At 48.3% G+C, this 16,893-nt stretch overlaps 1 protein-coding gene across 1 annotated transcript; it reads right to left on the reverse strand.

Moving 5' to 3' along the window:
• Window positions 1-6,589: 6,589 nt before the first annotated feature.
• LOC306804444 (COP9 signalosome complex subunit 8-like) lies at window positions 6,590-11,972 on the reverse strand. The gene is made up of 8 exons (XM_079311017.1): window positions 11,866-11,972; window positions 10,963-11,033; window positions 10,174-10,222; window positions 9,888-10,020; window positions 9,051-9,158; window positions 8,745-8,807; window positions 7,575-7,616; window positions 6,590-6,919 (listed from the first exon to the last, which is right to left on the reverse strand). The coding sequence occupies exons 4-8, from the start codon at window positions 9,901-9,903 to the stop codon at window positions 6,840-6,842; spliced, it is 309 nt and encodes a 102-aa protein (XP_079167143.1). The 5' UTR covers window positions 9,904-10,020; window positions 10,174-10,222; window positions 10,963-11,033; window positions 11,866-11,972; the 3' UTR covers window positions 6,590-6,839.
• Between the last annotated feature and the right edge of the window lie 4,921 nt (window positions 11,973-16,893).

Below are 16,893 nucleotides of genomic sequence, written 5' to 3' on the forward strand. Positions count from 1 at the left end.
CGTTGGGGCACAGCGCAGGAGGGTCAGCACCACGTCAGCAGGGTATTCTCCAGCCAGCCTCAGAATAACAATTTGCAGCCCGGTATCCACAGTTACACAGGACATCAGTCTCTGGTGAATGTTTTTTACCACGGCTGGCACCTGGATTGTGTGGGGAAGACTTGGAGCACTGTCCAAGGGAGCAACTTCCCAGATTCCCTTCCCGCTGTACTTTAATGTCTTCAAAGTCTGAAGGCGGAACAGCGGCTGAGCCTTCAAGGGCCACGTGATCCTGGAGCCCTCCAGCCATGGCCCAGGCTGCTTACCTGCAGCTGAGAAGAAAAATCTCTGTCCTCAAAAAATTCCGTAGTGGGAGAATGATTCACACTGGTAGTGGGGGAAGCATGAAACAGGGTGGGAGTGGGAGTGGAAGTGGAAGCGGAAGTGGGAGTGCCAGTGGGAGTGGTAGTGGAGGTGGGAGTGGGAGTGAAAGTGGGAGTGGGAGCGGCAGTGGGAGTGGTGTCAGCATTTGTGATGTCCTGAGTCTCTTCATTGTCATCAAATGTCATGGCCAAGTCCTCAGTCACTGCCATGTCAGCCTCTGCCCTGTCATCACTCCTTGCAGTGTCAGAATCTTCTGAGTGCTCAGGTGTATCTGGGCTGATATCAGGCTCTGTGCTGACATCAGGCTCAACTGTGCCCTCCGTTCCTGTGCTGGCCTTTCTACGTCGAACGGGCACAAACTTCCGCAACATCTGCAGGAGAACAAAGGACAGGGAGGAGCGGCAAGTTCCATGGAGTGCTCCAAGCGTTGTGCTGGGCTGAGCAGTGACAGCAGGCCCAGCCTAGGTGGGGATGGCTGCAGGTACCTTCAGTGCTCTGCGGAAGCGGCCCCGGGTGGGGTCCTGCTCATGTGTGCTGTCCATGGCTGCACCTGGCAAAGAGCGAGCACAGCCAGAGCTGAGGGGCTGCAGGAGAGGCTGGAGAACAGAGCCCAGCCCTGAGCTCTCCAAGCAGGGACAGCCCCGGGATGCCCCAGGGGATGGAGCACGGGCACTGTGGGGTGTCTGCCCGGCCCCTCTTCTGTCCTGCCCCTAGGCATGTCCCAAAGGGATGGGGCCAAGATGGCAGCAGTCAATAACCCAGTATCCTGCCTCTGCCCCTCACCATCCTGCATTGGCTCTATTGGCTCTGGGTCTTCAAGCTGTTCTGCTGGGGCTGCTTCCGACCCTTTCTTCTTTTTCCTTCTGATGATTTTGAAAAGGTTGTGCAATCTGCCTGCCATGCCAGAGTCTGCTCTCGGCACCTTCAGACAGATGCTTCAGCAAAGCTCCGGGTCAACGAGTCCTCAAGGGCACCTGCAAAAGAGAAACCTTGGGTAGGCCACGTCACCACGTCCTGTGGTCTGGCCTCAAGGTCACCTGCAGGAGTAGCACTCAGAGAAGCTCCGGGTCGGACAGGAACGAGTGCGCTGTGCGGGGGCTCCTCACGGCACCGCTCTGTCCCGTCCTGTCCCGTCGCGTGCTCCGAGCACTGTGCCGTGGCCGTGTCACCGTCGGCTCTTATATCACCACACGTCACAAAGGGTCCTTTGACACCCTGTCCTGATCCATGCCATGGTGACCATGCTGCACCGTGTCACAAAGGGCCCTTGCACATGCTGCCACCTCCCCTGGGGCTGCCCCCAGCCCACCCAAAGTGGTCTATGATGGAAGGAATCCCTCACGCCAAGTGTCTAAGACAGCCCGATAGGATCTTTAGGAACAGCTCAAACCATCAGCAATCGCTGCCCTGCTCTGCGGGCTCAGGGCAGCAGAAGGAGCCCCCAGGGCTCCGACGCAGCCCCAGCGGGAAGGGCACGGGGCCTTGTACAGAAGCTGGCTCGGCCTCCTTGGGACACGTCCCGGCTGGTGGCCATCCTAAACCCACGGCTGTGACACGGTCAAGGATCGTGTGGGCCAGGGCACAAATGCTGCTCTGACCCCTGGGCCCTGCAAGCACTGAAATCAGCAGGTGTGGCAGAGTCCTTGCCCAAGCAGATCTGCCACCCCCCGAGCCCTGGCAGCGCTGGTGCCTGGCTCCTGCCACAGAGACCTGTGCCCCGGGGGCTTCTGTGCCAGAGGGAGCCAAAGCCCACATCCACTGGGGGCTGTGCTCCTTCCTACAGGGGCTGTTGGCAGGAGCACCTGGAGCAACTGCTAGCAACACTTGCTGCCTGTCAGATGATGTTGATCCTTCCTGGGATGAATTTTTTCGTGGAAGAGATTGGCAGGAGAACCACAACACCATCAGCAGCTCAGTTTCCCAGGATAACTGGATTGTACACAGAGACTATCATGCTTTCCTGTGCTTTTCTGACACTCTTGAGTTCTGGAAATAAAGACTCTGCCCAGCCTGACATTTTGTGCTCCAGTTGCTGCGTGCCTGGCTGAGGCAGCTCATGTCCAAACACAGCTGGGTGCCTGCTGAGCACGGCAATGTTTGACCACAAACAGGGAATTTCCCCAGTGAACATCAAGGTAGAGGCAATGGCAAGTGCAGAGAATAGGGATAACTGGGAGGAAAAGCTGCTCCGTGTCTCTCATTATGGTGCAGCACTGTGAAGGAGCAGCCAAGACGTGCTGGAAGCAGCCGTGTCCTGCCCTTTCCTGCTGTCAGATGGACAAGGGACAGACTTGTGGCCACAGGTCCATGCGACTTGATCTAGGAACAATGGAGGGCCATGCACTGCTAGGGAATGGCCTCCAGCAAGAGCAAAGCAAGAGCTTATAGCAGCAAAGCCTGAGCTTGTGAACCGGACCATCTCCTCACAGAGCTCCTCCAAGAGCTTCCCTCCAGCCCTGAACCTCAGCCACAGGAGTCCCTACTTTTACTCAGCATCTGCTACTTCTTCAGCACTGCTGACCCATCAGATCAAGGCTCAGCCCATTTTGTGGGCTTGAAGGCTACCATTCTATGGTAGTGATTTACCACAGAAACAGCATTAAGCATTAAATACCTGGAAGCAATTAATACTTATGCAGCCAAGTAATTTTTAAAAGTATAAATACTTTTAGGCATCAGTTGTTTCCAAGTATTAATTCTTTTAAGGGCAGGGCAGCCCCAGTGCCAGGCTCAAAGTGCAAAACACACAAGTTGGATTCCAGTAAATTGTTTGAACTAAATACACTTCCCTTTGTTTTGCTGTAGGTGTGACTCATGGAGTGAGACTTTCCTTATGTGTGGTACTCAAGTCCCAGATGTTAATCCATAAACTCAGTCTAAACACAGATACCAATTAGCATAGGAAAGCACAGTGTGTTGTCATCATCACCCTCACTTTGTAAAGCTCAGGATAGCTCTCAGAGCTGGCATGTGCTACCTGACATAGGCTCAGTGCTACTTGAAAAAAAAAGGGATAAAGCGTATTTCATACCTCAAATACCCATCAAACAGCTGAGACACAAGTGTGTCCTTCCTTGGGGATCAGAGGCCAAATCTGGGTCTTGGTGCAGTCTCTGATCTATCTTCTTATCTCATCATGTGGATTCTCATTGCATACTTTTACACCAACCTCAGCTTTGAGGGGCTCACACAAGGATGCTGGTCACAATTCAGCACTGTTTGTTTCTCTCATTTATCCTTTCCAGGCACCAGTTCTGTAACAAAAGGCTCACATGGCAAAACCAAATCGGATTCCTACTGCTAAATCCTCCCTTTCTTCCCAGTCTTGTACTTTGATTAGATGAGAACACATCCACGAGAGAGGTATCCACATTTCCTGCCTTGGAAGTAACTGGGAGCATCTTGATTCTTAAAGCTTAACCTGTTCTCTGACTTTATTTACATCCAGTTGTGTCACACTCCCTAGGCATCCCAAAGCTGAGGATCTTTGCTGTGAAGGCCCAGAAGGATCTGGCATTTCATATCCCTGAATTCAGGAAACCAGGAATGCATGTTACTTCCCATTGCTCAACACAAGTAGTTAAAAATAAAGTTATAAACCTTGCAAATCAATTGGCATGACCCAAGGACGTGAAATATTTGGAAATCTGCTTCCCATCTCAAAACAGCAACTCATTTGCCTTCACATGGTCCGTTGAGAGTCAACTACAAAAATTGACACTGAACAGAAAAGCTTATCTTTTGTTTGGGATTGTTTGCTTTTTTTGCCAAGCCAGCCAGCCCAGACAGTCCCTCCCAGGAGAACACAGCAATGTGCTGTCTGGGTGATGGTCCAGCCCACTCCTGCAGGGTAGGACACAGGGAGAACCAACTGCTCACCCAAGAACTTCTTCCAGATGTCCCCTAGTGTCTTACACAGGTTTTTTGCATATACCCTGGGCTGAAACAGACTTAGAACAACATCCAAACTGCTCTCCTGCAATGCTGCTGATGCTTTTTGGTACATGTGCATTCTGCTTTTGCTTTCTTCACTGCATTTCTGGCAGCTCTGATGACATATGCAAAGTCTGCCAGGATTTGTTATTAAAGCCCATAGGTTTCCATGAGGATCTTCAGCAGGAGGGGATACTCAGCTCTTCTGCTTCCACACCCCATTTCTCCTGTTTTAACCACCTTGGAGGTCAAGTAGTTTTAGAGACTGGAACTGTGGGTAAATGAGCACTGCTGACCCATATAGGAGAATTAATAAAATGCCAAGAAACAACGTTCCTTTGCATGTGGGGTGCAGATGAAATGGAAAACTGAAACTAAAATCAAATTCCTTTTTTCCAAACCCTTCAGGAGCCTGTTCCCAACTGAATTCCTAATGGTTTCTTAACTCAAAGGTCCTCCCACTCAGCACTGGACATGGAAGAACTCCAAAACCCACACCAATTGCTTCCATGAAAACAGCAAAAAACACTTCCTCTTTGTTGAGCTGAAAGCACAGGGTTAGTGCAAGCCAGGTAAGGATTCAAATGCCTGAAGATGCACTTTAGAAAGTATTTCACACAATGTTTCCCAAGGTAGGGCTCTGGAAAGCAAAGCACAAAGCTGCTCATCTGAAGACAGGTGTTAGTGAACCAAAAACCAGGATAAGGGCAATGAGGATGAAATTCATGTGAAATAGCTTGGATTCCAAAGTAGCACAAGGCAGAAAGTGTGGCTGGGAACACAGTACTAGAGGCAAGTCATGAGTTAATGCCTCAGATTACATTTTAGAGCAGACCCCAAATGACAGCTATCAACTTATTAGGACAGGATCAAACTTACAGCATTTGACATAGATTTGAGACAGACACAGACAGCCAGTGTCCACATTGCTCCTCTCCTGCTACCATTCACTGAGTACATAACAATCTTTAATTATGTCTAGGTTTCATTTCTCCAAGCAGGGCTGTGTGCTACCAAGTGCAGACATGCAGAATACAAACACAGGAGGGGAATCTTCACTCAGCTGCTCAAATACCTTACACCAAAGAATATTTTAAGACATCTGAGAGGCACCAGTGGTTCTTTTAATATAACATCCTACAATTGCTGCACACAAAGCTGTCGAGGCATAAAATATTGCATTAATCCTTCAACAGCCCTATCCAAATTAGGCCAGCAAGAATCAATTAAAAAAACTAATCAAACTAGACCTTTATTCTGCAGAAAATTTTAAAAGTCAAGCACACAAGGTCAGTGTAAACATGTTCTTTAATACCACTGAAGATAAATTTAGCAATCCAAGTCTTAGGTGGGTGTCAAATAAATAATCCTTTTGAAAAAGTGTTTGCATATCAAGGAAGCTCTCAAGGCAGCAGAGCACACTTTGTAATTCCTCCCTGCTAACACCCCCTCACCAAGAGAATGTACAGTAGGCAGTGCACACTGGAAAAACAATCACAACGGCACACTGGCCAGCTTCCATGGAACCTCTGGGTAGGATTTCAGCAAGGGGGGAGAAGTAAATGGAGACATGCACTGCCCTTTAAAGCACCAATCTTTCTCCACAGCCTTTTCACCAATGTAACACAAATGGCAAGAGAATTCATGTTTGCTTCCAAAATCCACTCAGCTCAAAGATTAACAGAGCACTGACAGAGAATTATTCTTCAAACTGACACTCCAGCACAATGCATCATCCTCCTCCCAGCCGGGCTCTGCTCCTACTCTCACCTTGAAATTCCTCTCCAATCACGGCAGAAGGAACCCACAAAGCTAAAGACAGGTAAGAATTGTTATTTCTTGCATATCCTGGCCCAGTGTACTGAAATGGAGCAAGATGTGACAGGTCTCAAGGTGTAGGGTTACCCAGGAAAACATCTGGTGTCCTATGTCACTCAAAAAAAACCTTCCAAAAGTCAAAATGCTTCCTCAAATCGTAGATTTGTCTTCGTTAAGCAATAATTCTCCTGTAAAAATATGCCTGATGTGATATTTCTCACATCAGAACAAGAAGATTAAACAATCCAGAAAGAACAAGAAAAAAGAAATCAATTATAAATATGCCACAAAAATATTTGCAAGAGAGTTACTGCAAAATTGTTTTCTTTCACTTTCATCAAAATATTTCCTCTCTGTACATACAGGCTGGGCAGTCTTCCACTCTCTGTCCTCTAGTTCAACATGCACAGAGAATTGTTTCTTCTCCATTTCTAACACACCTGAAAAAGGTTGTGCTTTGAGTCAATTACAAAAAAAACCTGTACTATGTAATACTGCTGTGTATGCTTGTGTACCTACTGAATAAATATTGCAGGAGTTAAAGGATTGTTTCACTGCTAGCTGGGCTTTGGCAAACCAGGAGTGGGCTGACATAATCTGTATGCTTCACACTTCTGAGTGGGGGATGCTGCAACATTTAATAGATACAGAATAAAATAAACCTTAGATCTAAAACTGTCAGTACACAGGATTCCCAAGTTGTTCTGAACACAGGAGCAGGGTAATCAGTTTTCCAGGAAAGCCACATAGTCAGTCAATCTGGCCAACTGCGGCTCATTGGGAATTGGTGGGACCGGAGCAGGTTCTATAAAGATAAAACAAATGGATCATTAATGAAATTTAGAGAGCAAATCCATCAGCAGTACCATCCACCTCAACAGTAAGGGGAAAAAAAATTAAATGTATCTGACTTTCAACAGCCTTCTGGGGGTGGAACTTAACTGTATCTCCTCCCTACACAGCTCCAGCTAACATAATTCCTGTTATCTGTACCATTCCAAGAGTTACTAACCACAAGAACTACTGCAACAAGTTCCACTTGTCAGCAGCCTCCAGAATTGCTTTGCACACACTGGAGTCTGAGTAATGAGGGCTGACAGTATTCTGCCTTGAGAAAAAAAGCTCCTGGAGCTCTCTGGCTGCTCCTTTCCTTGCAAGCTGCTGTTCTGAAGAATGGCAAACAAACAAACAGATCTAGTGGGTGATCAGACCAACAGAGCACACAGGAGCTCTGCTATGGAAGTGGAATCAGCAATCTCAGGCACTGCTTCCAACATGAGGGAGGGAGAAGACAGGGAGAAGAACATTCACACAGCACCTGGCTGAGGTGGGCTGCTGTTTTTTATTTTGGAGGGGCCAGGGAGAACATTCACTTCTCTAGGGCTCAATTCCCACTCAGTGGTGCTGGTGACACCGTTTTTCCAAGTTTACCTAAACCCATTATATAGAAAGAAAAATACCTGATGAAGGAATAAATCTGTTAAAGGAAGCTTCCAGCACACCTGGAGAAAAACATATGAAATTAGCCCAGTGGAACAGTTTTCAACAGTTCTATGCAAAAAAACATGGATCAAAAGCTAATTAAAATTAAACCTGTTTATTCATCACACTTGACTTTATATCCAAAAACCAGAATATCCAAGGCTTAGCTGCTTCAAAGGAGCCTCTTTCTTTTGTCTGACTAGTAGTTCTTGCACTCACTTTTGGAAAAAGAACCACATATAAATAATTCCCAGTTTTTTTAAGCTCTGCATATTTTACAACCAGTTCATAAAAACTTTACCTGATCACATATAAAATCTCAGGGCTCTGGTTGGCTCTGTGCCTCGTAGGGGTAAATTTCAACACCTGGCACCTGTTTATTATGGGCTCTGAACTCCCAAAAACTCTGCCCATACAAACATTTCTTAGTCTAACAAATCCTGGCCTTCTGGATATGCTGTTATTTGGCTCCTTCTGCCAGAGCAGCACAGAGCAGTTGAAGAGCAGTTGTTTCATCCTGTTTTAATAACTTAATATTGATTTTTGCCTTAACCAGCCAGATACAGCTTTTTTAAAAAAGAGAAAAAGCCAAGTATTTCTGCAGATCAAGCTTTGGAGGAACAGACATTCTGATATCAACACCATGAAAGTGAAGAAAATAAGATTCTAATTTTAATTTTAAAGCAAAGGAAATTATACCAACAAGTGAAGCTCCTCAGAACACAAAGATTCACTAAATCCCTGCCTAAAGAAGTTCTAATTCTCCTGAAGGAAAAAAAAAAATCTCCAGTTCAAGATGGTCTATTTCTATTCTTCTATATTAGGTTAAGACATGTCATTTGAGGTCATCCAGTTTATGTTCCACAGAGGCAGAGCCAGCAGCAGAGGAGGAGAGGGAGCAATCACAGCACATCCTGTCTGCTTTTGTTTAAACAAGTCCACGTGAGCATGTAGCTTAATCCAAACTACTTGATAAGTCCAAACCCACCTCTTTGTACTTCCCCATGTTTTATATGTGCTCCACGTTTATGAGCAGTGTGAGAGTCCAAAAAGCATCTAACAGAATCCAGTGCAAAGCTGTCATTAAAAACTTAGCACCCAATTCCTAGAAAATGCTGAATGGTTCATGAAGGAACAGCTCCACCTACCCGGCTTTTTTGGCATCACCATGCGAGCTGCAAAGTCTGCTTGCCAGCCCTGCTCTAGCACACCTGGAAAGGCATTGGGGCATTTGTAAGACACAGAAGGGGAGAATAAACAGTGATAATTAACAGCAACAATTTGAAATAAAAAAAAAATCGAACCATTATCCAGAAGCAGGATTTTCTTTTCTCTAATCACTGCCAATCACTTAACAGCGTCAGAATTTGCAGATATAGTTTTATTTATCATCACTTGGAGCTGTCTGAGCTCATCATCAGTATGAAAATTACCCAGGGAATAATGCCAAGTACCTTTCACAGCTTCTTCCACAGGAAGGCCAACAAAGGCTGCAAAATCATCTGCAACTATTGAGGTGTAAGCCTGGGAAACCAGTCCAAAGGCTCGTCTCCTGGTTGCATCTAGGGAGAGAGGAACACAGGACATAAGAGACTCATCTCCAGAGCTGGGAAACCTGAGAACTTTTCCTCAATTCCATCACCTCTGGAAAAGCACCAGCAGCCTGCAAGTGAGCACCTCAGGAGTTCACCCTCCCTTCCCACAGTTCAGTCAGCAGCAAGAGACAACAAACTGCTCTCTCTCAGGACAAACCCCCTCAGAGCCCACACTGAACCTCCAAATGCAGCCTGCAGCATCCTGGGCTCTCCATAGCACATGAAACACCTCAGGGAACTCTGCACCTGATGGCATTCTCTGTTTGCAATATGCCAGCAATTAGTTAACAATTAATGGCATCTGAAAAGCAGTTGTATGGAGAATTTCTAACTGCAAAACACCTCTTTTTTGCAGTCTGCACTGCCCTCTAGGAGCAAGAATTTGAATGTTACCATTACACAGGGTGGAAAACATTTCACAAAAAAACCTTCCTGAACGTGCTACAAGGTTCTGAAGTGCCAAGCCAAGTTCCCTGAATCCCTGGTTGGAAGTCTGATAAAACTGGGTCTGTTTTGCTCTCACAGAACAAACCACATGGTTTATGAAATTCCAGTGTCAAAGAAAATTAAAAACCTTTTAGTAAAACCTACAAAAACTTTGCAGCAGTTTTCTGGACCATTTCTGATTTTTCACAATTAACAATTTGTCTGTTTGTGTTGGAGCAGACAAAAACAATTCCAGGCAATTATTTGTACCTCTGAGTGCTTCCATGATTGGCTGGATAGTCTCAGACCACTGATGGGCACTGATTGCTGTGTAGATTCCTGGGAAGTCCCTCTACCAGATTCTTTGTCCCACTGACCAAACTGCACCAAGTTCAGCATTTGCCTGTTGTGACCAAAAACCCCCCAGTGTTAATCCAGAAGAAAACCCTCTACACTGATCAGATGTTTAAACCCATTTCCACCCCCAGATTTTCAGAGAACATTGCTGTGCAACAAAAACAGCACATTTCTGAGTTAAATTTGGCCCAGTACTTACAGATTTGATAGCAGGAGGGATTCTTTTCCAGAGATAACGTGCATTGGTCCTTAAAAAAGCAAAACCCCAAAAAAGTTAAAAATATTTCCTAGTCAATAAATGCTGCAAAGAGACACCACAAGGTTTGTTCAGATGGTGCATTGAACACTCTCAGTGCTTTAAAAATATTCTTTCTAGGAAGGAATATTGGATACTGAAGTGGGAAAACAGAGCTGCTCTCCAGCAGACAACACTGGACTGCCATAACAACAAACAGTTCATTAATTGCCTCATTTAAAACCAGACTGGGAAAGCAACTCCTCCCTAAAACCCCAAGTTCAGTCCATCAAACCCACACAGGGACATGGAATAACCCCCCAGACCAAATTCCTGGGATCTCTGCTTCCTGCAGATTTAGCTCCTTCAAGCCAACAGTATCCCTCATTTTTAACATGAGCAGTCCAGAGTTATTCTGCTGGAATTTAAACACAAGGGACAATCCTGAATCCAACCCAAAACAAATGCAGCCCTGAGCAGCTACAAAACAAAACACTGAAGTGTTTCACACTCCCCAAAGGAGCCAACTTCACCACTTAAGGAGCTTGATTCCCACATTTTCCCACAGTTCCAAAGGGTGGGGAAGAGCAAGGAAAGGAGAACAGTTTTCCTGCCAGATCAAGGGGTGAAAGAGACTCAATCCCCAGAAATATTCTCATTTCTTTGCAAACACAGCATTTTTATTAATCACACAGCCCATTCCCAACGTGCTGGTGACAAACCCAGTGTCACAGGCTGGGACAAGCCACTTACATGTCATTGTGCAACAGGTACAGAGCCAGCAGCTGGCCATAAACCAGGGGTGTGGCAATTCCTCCAGGGGCCTGAAAACAAACAGATTCTTGGCTTACAGATTTTAAAGAGGGCTGTGACACAAAGGGCAGCAGGAAGCCAAGTTTTATGTAAAGTGGACGCTCCAAAACAACGGATATTGAGGTTTTTTGGGTTTTTTTCACATCACATAATAGGCCTGTGCAATTTTTTGGGGGGGGGGGGAATAAAGTAAGGCTACATCTTCCATTACTCTTTTCTTATGCTCATGAGGGTGGCATCTGCTGAAAGTGAAATTAAATCGCCCCTGACTTCATTTACCTTCAGCTGAACTTCAGCTCAGGCCACTCCACCCCAGCAAAGCTTCTCTGCCCCTCTCGAAAACCCCAAGCTCAGCGTCAGCCCCTGCCACACTCGAGCAGAGCCCCAAAATCTCACAAGGAGGAAACAAACGAGTGATATAAAATAAAATAAAAAAACTGTAGAATTTTGAAAGCCTGCAATAACTTGAAAGCTGCAAAGATTTCTAATAAGGCCTTCTCTTAAGGGATAACAGGGCGCAAAACAGCACGGCGGGAGCTTCCAGTGAAAGCTGCCGCAATAAAACTCGATCTAAGGGTAATTCCCCAAGTTTGGCTCAGGCTCCCCTTCCCTGACCAATATTTCGATTTTGTCACCCACACAAACCACTCCCCTCACGCCTCCTCTGAAACGACAAGAATAATTATAGGAAATACCCATTTATCTGTAGCCTGCGAGTTTCTGCAGGGCTCTCCGGCGAGCCCAAGGGGCAAGTTAAACACTGACCCCTCCCGCTCACACCCACACCCACACACCCGCCCCACCTCACGCGCGCACACGCAGACCCCTCCCGCCCCGCGGCACCTCCAGCTCCTGCGGCTCGCATTGCTCCAGGAGCCGCCTGAAGCTCACGGAGCTCTCGGCCATCACCGCCACCGGCATCTTCCCTCACGGCGCCGCCCGCCCGCATCAGGCGCCCGCGCTCTGACCTCACGTCCGGCGCCGCCATTTCCCCTTCGGCGCTTTCCGCCCGCCTCTCTGTGCTCCTGGAGGATCTGGGGGCGTGGCCAAGGCCGCCTCTCTGTGCTCCTGGAGGATCTGGGGGCGTGGCCAAGGCCGCCTCTCTGTGCTCCTGGAGGATCTGGGGGCGTGGCCAAGGCCGCCTCTCTGTGCTCCTGGAGGATCTGGGGGCGTGGCCAAGGCCGGGGGCGTGGACACCGCCCGTGAGGGGCTGAGGGCGGCGCGCGCTTTTTGAGGGTGGCGGTGATGAAAGCGCCTTTCAATCCCTCTATTTTCTTCGTCATAAGCAAAGTTTCGGCCTCATAAAAAGACCTGAGTGTGCTCGGCGTGCAGGCACGTTCGGTTTTCTCTCCGTGTTTGTCGCGTGTCGCGGGATGCGTGAGACGGGCGCCCTCCATCCCTTATTGCGCATTGCATGTCCATAAGGGATGTCCTTTAGGGACAAGAAGTGCCTTTGCAGCTCTGCTCCAGTTTCTGGTGGGCTGTAGAAGTAGTTTTACCCAGTTTAGCTGGGTTTCTTTATCTTTGTTCTCTGTCAAATCCCCTGCCTGCAGAGAAACGAGACAGCTCATAGGATCATGGAATATCCTGAGCTGACCCGCAAGGATCAAGTCCAAACCTCGGACCTGCACAGGCACCCCAACAATCCCACTCTTTGCATCCCTGAGAGCATTGTCCAAATGCGACCATTCCCTGGGGAGCCTGTTCAGAGCTCGCCCTTCGCCCAGCACCCAGCCTAAACCTCCCCTGGCACAGCTCCGATAAATATTCAATATATATCCAGCCCCTGTATCCCTGCTTCTATCCTGTAAAAGAGCCCACAATACGCCAAAACTGCATTGAACAGCGCAGGTGCTATTTTAGAGGCGGGACCAGCCCTCGGCCGTGTCCTTCCCGTGGCTCCCCATCCCCAGTGAGGTCCCATCCGGCACCAGGACCACCCAGAATTTTCCCAGAATTAGGCTCAGGAGCCCTGTTTATGGCTTGGATTGGGGTTGGGCATGTTTACAGCCCAGTTTGAGGCGTAGCAAGTGATGGGAAATGGCGAGATTATCTCCAAATCGATGTCATTACTGGGGCCGCAGATGTAAATTCTTATTTTCAGGGTGAAATCAACCCGAGGGGCTCATTTTCTGCAAAAGTTTGCTTTTAAAAATCACCCCCCAAACCATTTTTGGAGCTTTCCCGTGCTCAAGAGCTGCACCACCTGGGTGCAAAACTCGTGCGTTCTCCACACTTTTGGGGCGGAATAAACCCAAGAGTGGTGTAAATCCTGATGCCTTCGCCATGGACTCCCCCTGCTCCGGGGGAGCTTTGGCGGCGGAAAAACAAACCTATGGTGTGTCCGTGTGCTGGCTTTGGGATTCCCCCGAGGCACAGCATCTTGGAGAAGGGCTCCAGGCGGTGGCAGTGCCGCTCCGCCGGCTCGGGCATCACTTTTCCAAGGAAAAGTCCCCGCCAGCCGCTTCGATCCCCACCGCCCTTTGTTGCCGCCAGCTCTGCGCCGGCGTCGCTTTGACATTGGGACATCTGAGAGGAGCGCTGTCCTCACCTTTTGCCCCCATTCCCAATTATCTCGCCTTTTCGGGAGGCGAGGAGGGGAGCAAAGCGGACGGCAGCTTGTGACGATGCCGGTGGCGGAAGCTTCGCTCAGAGCATCCCGGATTGCCGCCGGGAACTCTTTGGTTTGGGAAGGATTCTTCTCCCGGGGGGCGTTGCAATCCCACATCCCGATGCCATCCTCCTTCCTGGTGGGTCCAGGGGGGAAGGCATGAGCTGATCGCTGGCACTGCTGGCTGTGTTGGGCCTGGGCAGAATCGCAGCTCCTCATTATGCTCCTGCTCCCTGCAGGGAGATCATTTCGTTTTGGGGGAAAAAAATCCCGTAAAAATGGAATGGTGGAGAGGTTTCCTCAAGAGGGCACTAGCTGCAAGAGAAACTGCCTAAAAATCCAAGGAAGCTGGGCATCCAAACATCCCACTGTCCTTCTCACCTGAGAGATTCCTTCTATGTGGGGGAAATTCGGCTTTTAAAAAAATGTTTAGTTTTACTTGTCTTTTTTTTTTTTTTTTTTTTTTTTTTTTTTTTTTTTTTTTTTTTGAACAATAGAGGAAGCTTTTGCAAGCATGTGCTGCATCCTCCCCTGTCTTTCTTCCCCAGTTTTCCAAAGCTGTTGAAGGCTCTGCTAACATTTCCAGGGAGGAAACATGCCAGAAGGGAAATACACTTCTTTCGAGTCACCAAGATACAATGCAGCAAATTTGTTGCATTTTCAGGGTTGTTATAAATCTGAGAGGTTTGGAAGAAGTTCCTGGGGTTGTTTGGAGCCTGGCCTCAGCATGGTGGCATCATCCAGAATATCTGGACAGTGATGGAGACTGCCTGAGCCAGCATCCGAGAAAACCACAGGGTCATTTATTTCACTCAGGAGTTTCTCCTCAATTCAGACACCGAAAGAAGAGGCCAGACTCATAAAACAGCTGAGCACGTTGGAAAATCTATCCCACTGGCAAAGCTAACCACGTTAAATTAACGGTAGGGCTCCTTGACTTGACAGCATCCTGATTTTTCTTTGGCCCACAGGCTCGGAAAGCACTTAAAGACATGGCTGCCAGCTGCTGCAGAAGTGTAAAATAAATGTAATGTGATTTTTATTCAGCTCCTGGTGATGATGGCAGGAAAATCGCAGCAACCCGGTTGTGCTTTGCATGAATTTTAAAGCAGGGAGGGAAATGGATCCCAGTTCTGCCATCCTGGACAGTCCAAGCAGCTTTCAAAGCAATACCAAGGCATTTCCGAGAAAAATTAGCAGAGATTTGGTGACAGGGATTCATTTTCCCAGTCGTTTCCATGTGCTGCTGCCTGTGATCTGGAGGTACCCTCTGGAAAGATGATTGCAAGTGGTTTCCCTTTCTCATCTGCTTGCAAAGCTTGTAAGGGAACAAAAGACTCATGATGGGGAAATTAAGATGCAACAGGGCGATATGGAACAATAGGACAGTAATTTGATGTGAAAGTTAAAGAGAATGGTGCTAAAGGGTCACGCTGAACCTCTCCACACCCTTCCCATTCCCTCAACAGCCTGATTGGCACTAGCTGGGCTGATCTGAGAAAAAGCTGGACCCAAACACATTATTTCCTTCCATGACATCAAAGGGAAAACGCCTCGTTTTTAGGAGCTGAGCCCATCAAAGGAAACAGTGAGCAGCCAATAGAAAATCATCATTGCTTTTGCCCCAAACAAGCTTTGTAATCTATTGCATTTCCAGAGGGGCGTTGGTTTAAACTCCAATAAACAAGAAGCTAGCTGGGATATTATGTTTTCCCTTTTTCTTTTTTTTTTTTTTTTTTTTTTTTTTTTTTTTTGGTGCCCTCATCCTTGAATTTTCAGCTCAAACCAGATGTGTCACTTCCACAGGTTTATCCTCCAGCATGGTGGTATAAATACCTGGCACAGGGTGCCCAAAGAAGCTGTGACTGCCCCTGGATTCCTGGGAGTGTCCAAGGCCAGATTTGGATGGGGCTTGGAGCACCCTGGGGTAATGGAAGGTGTCCCTGCCCATGGCAGGGGATGGGAATTGGATGGGCTTTAAGGTTCCTTCCAAACCATCCCATAATTCTGTGATTCTACAAAATAAAGGCAAAAACACCCCTAAATCAGAGAGGCTGATGAGCTTGGAGGATGTGCAGAAGACCAAAAAGCGACCAGAGTGGCAGCAAGTGATGAGGGTTGTCCACCCTGCTGCTCCGGAGCAAATCTGCCCCAGAGCCGAGATCTGGGGGTGGCTGAGCTCCTTTCTGCCCACCCTGGACACCTCCATCCCCCTCCTCTTGTCTTCCCTGTGAGTAATCAGGAGCAATGGCTTCTGCCGGAGACTCTGGAGACAAAGGTTGCCCTTTCTTAACCAGCCAAGGGGATAAGAGACCCTCTGTGTATTTAACCTAAACTTTGTTTTTATGACTTTCCAGGCTTGTCTGTGCATTTTCCTGTTTTTGCTTTGTTCTCCAGGATCCTCAGCCAAGTTTCTGTCCCCTCCCTGGCTCCTGGGCCAGCAGTTCTTGCTCTTCACATATTTTATTCCTCTGTGGCAAAGAGCTTTGGTACCTTTGAACAACGTAGCAGCTCTTCTCTTGATTGTTCCCTCAAGCACGGGCTGATTGGGGGATGGAGGGATCCTGCTCCAGCTGAGGCATTTGAGGAATGGAGCAGGTGGGTCCCATGTCCAACAGGGATTTTCAGAGGTATGAACTGGGGAGGGTCTCTAGTGCAGTAAGGAGCATTTGAGGGATGGAGTGAGAAATCCCCGGTCCAGCTGGGGCATTTGCAGGATGGAGCATCCCTGAGCAGGAGCCCCTCTGCAGCCAGTGCCCTTCTCAGCAGGATGGGAAGCACAGGGCTCACAGGGCTTCCTCCTTTGGCCTCCCAGGTTGTGCTGGGGCTGGCGGGGGGAGCTCCTCTCCTGTGCCAGGGAGGCAGAGGCTCCTGCAGAAACCTCCCTGCGCGGCTCAGCATCCCTCCTTTCAACAGGAGCACGACGCATCGCCGTGTCTCCCGGGGCACGCTTTTAAATCCGCTAATCTCCCGTGATGGCACGCGTGTTAAAAAACACCTGTCCCTCGCCAAAGCCACCGGGACAGCGGGCGAGTGCTCGGGCGAGCACAATAAAAGCCGCAATCAGAAAGGCGGGCTTTGATCTCCGGGAGGGAAGGAGTTCAGGCAGCTGCGCCGAGACCTCTCCCGCAGCCACTCTTGTACTTTATAACATCCAAACAAAGAGGATCTTGTGTCTGCAGCTCCTCGTTCTGCTCCTTGTTCCCAGCCCGCGGCCACCTGTCCCTCCCCGCTGTCCCAGCGCGCTCCCGTCCCGTCCC

This window comes from Erithacus rubecula, assembly GCF_903797595.1.
Source record: "Erithacus rubecula genome assembly, chromosome: 8".
NCBI classification, from domain to species: domain Eukaryota; kingdom Metazoa; phylum Chordata; class Aves; order Passeriformes; family Muscicapidae; genus Erithacus; species Erithacus rubecula.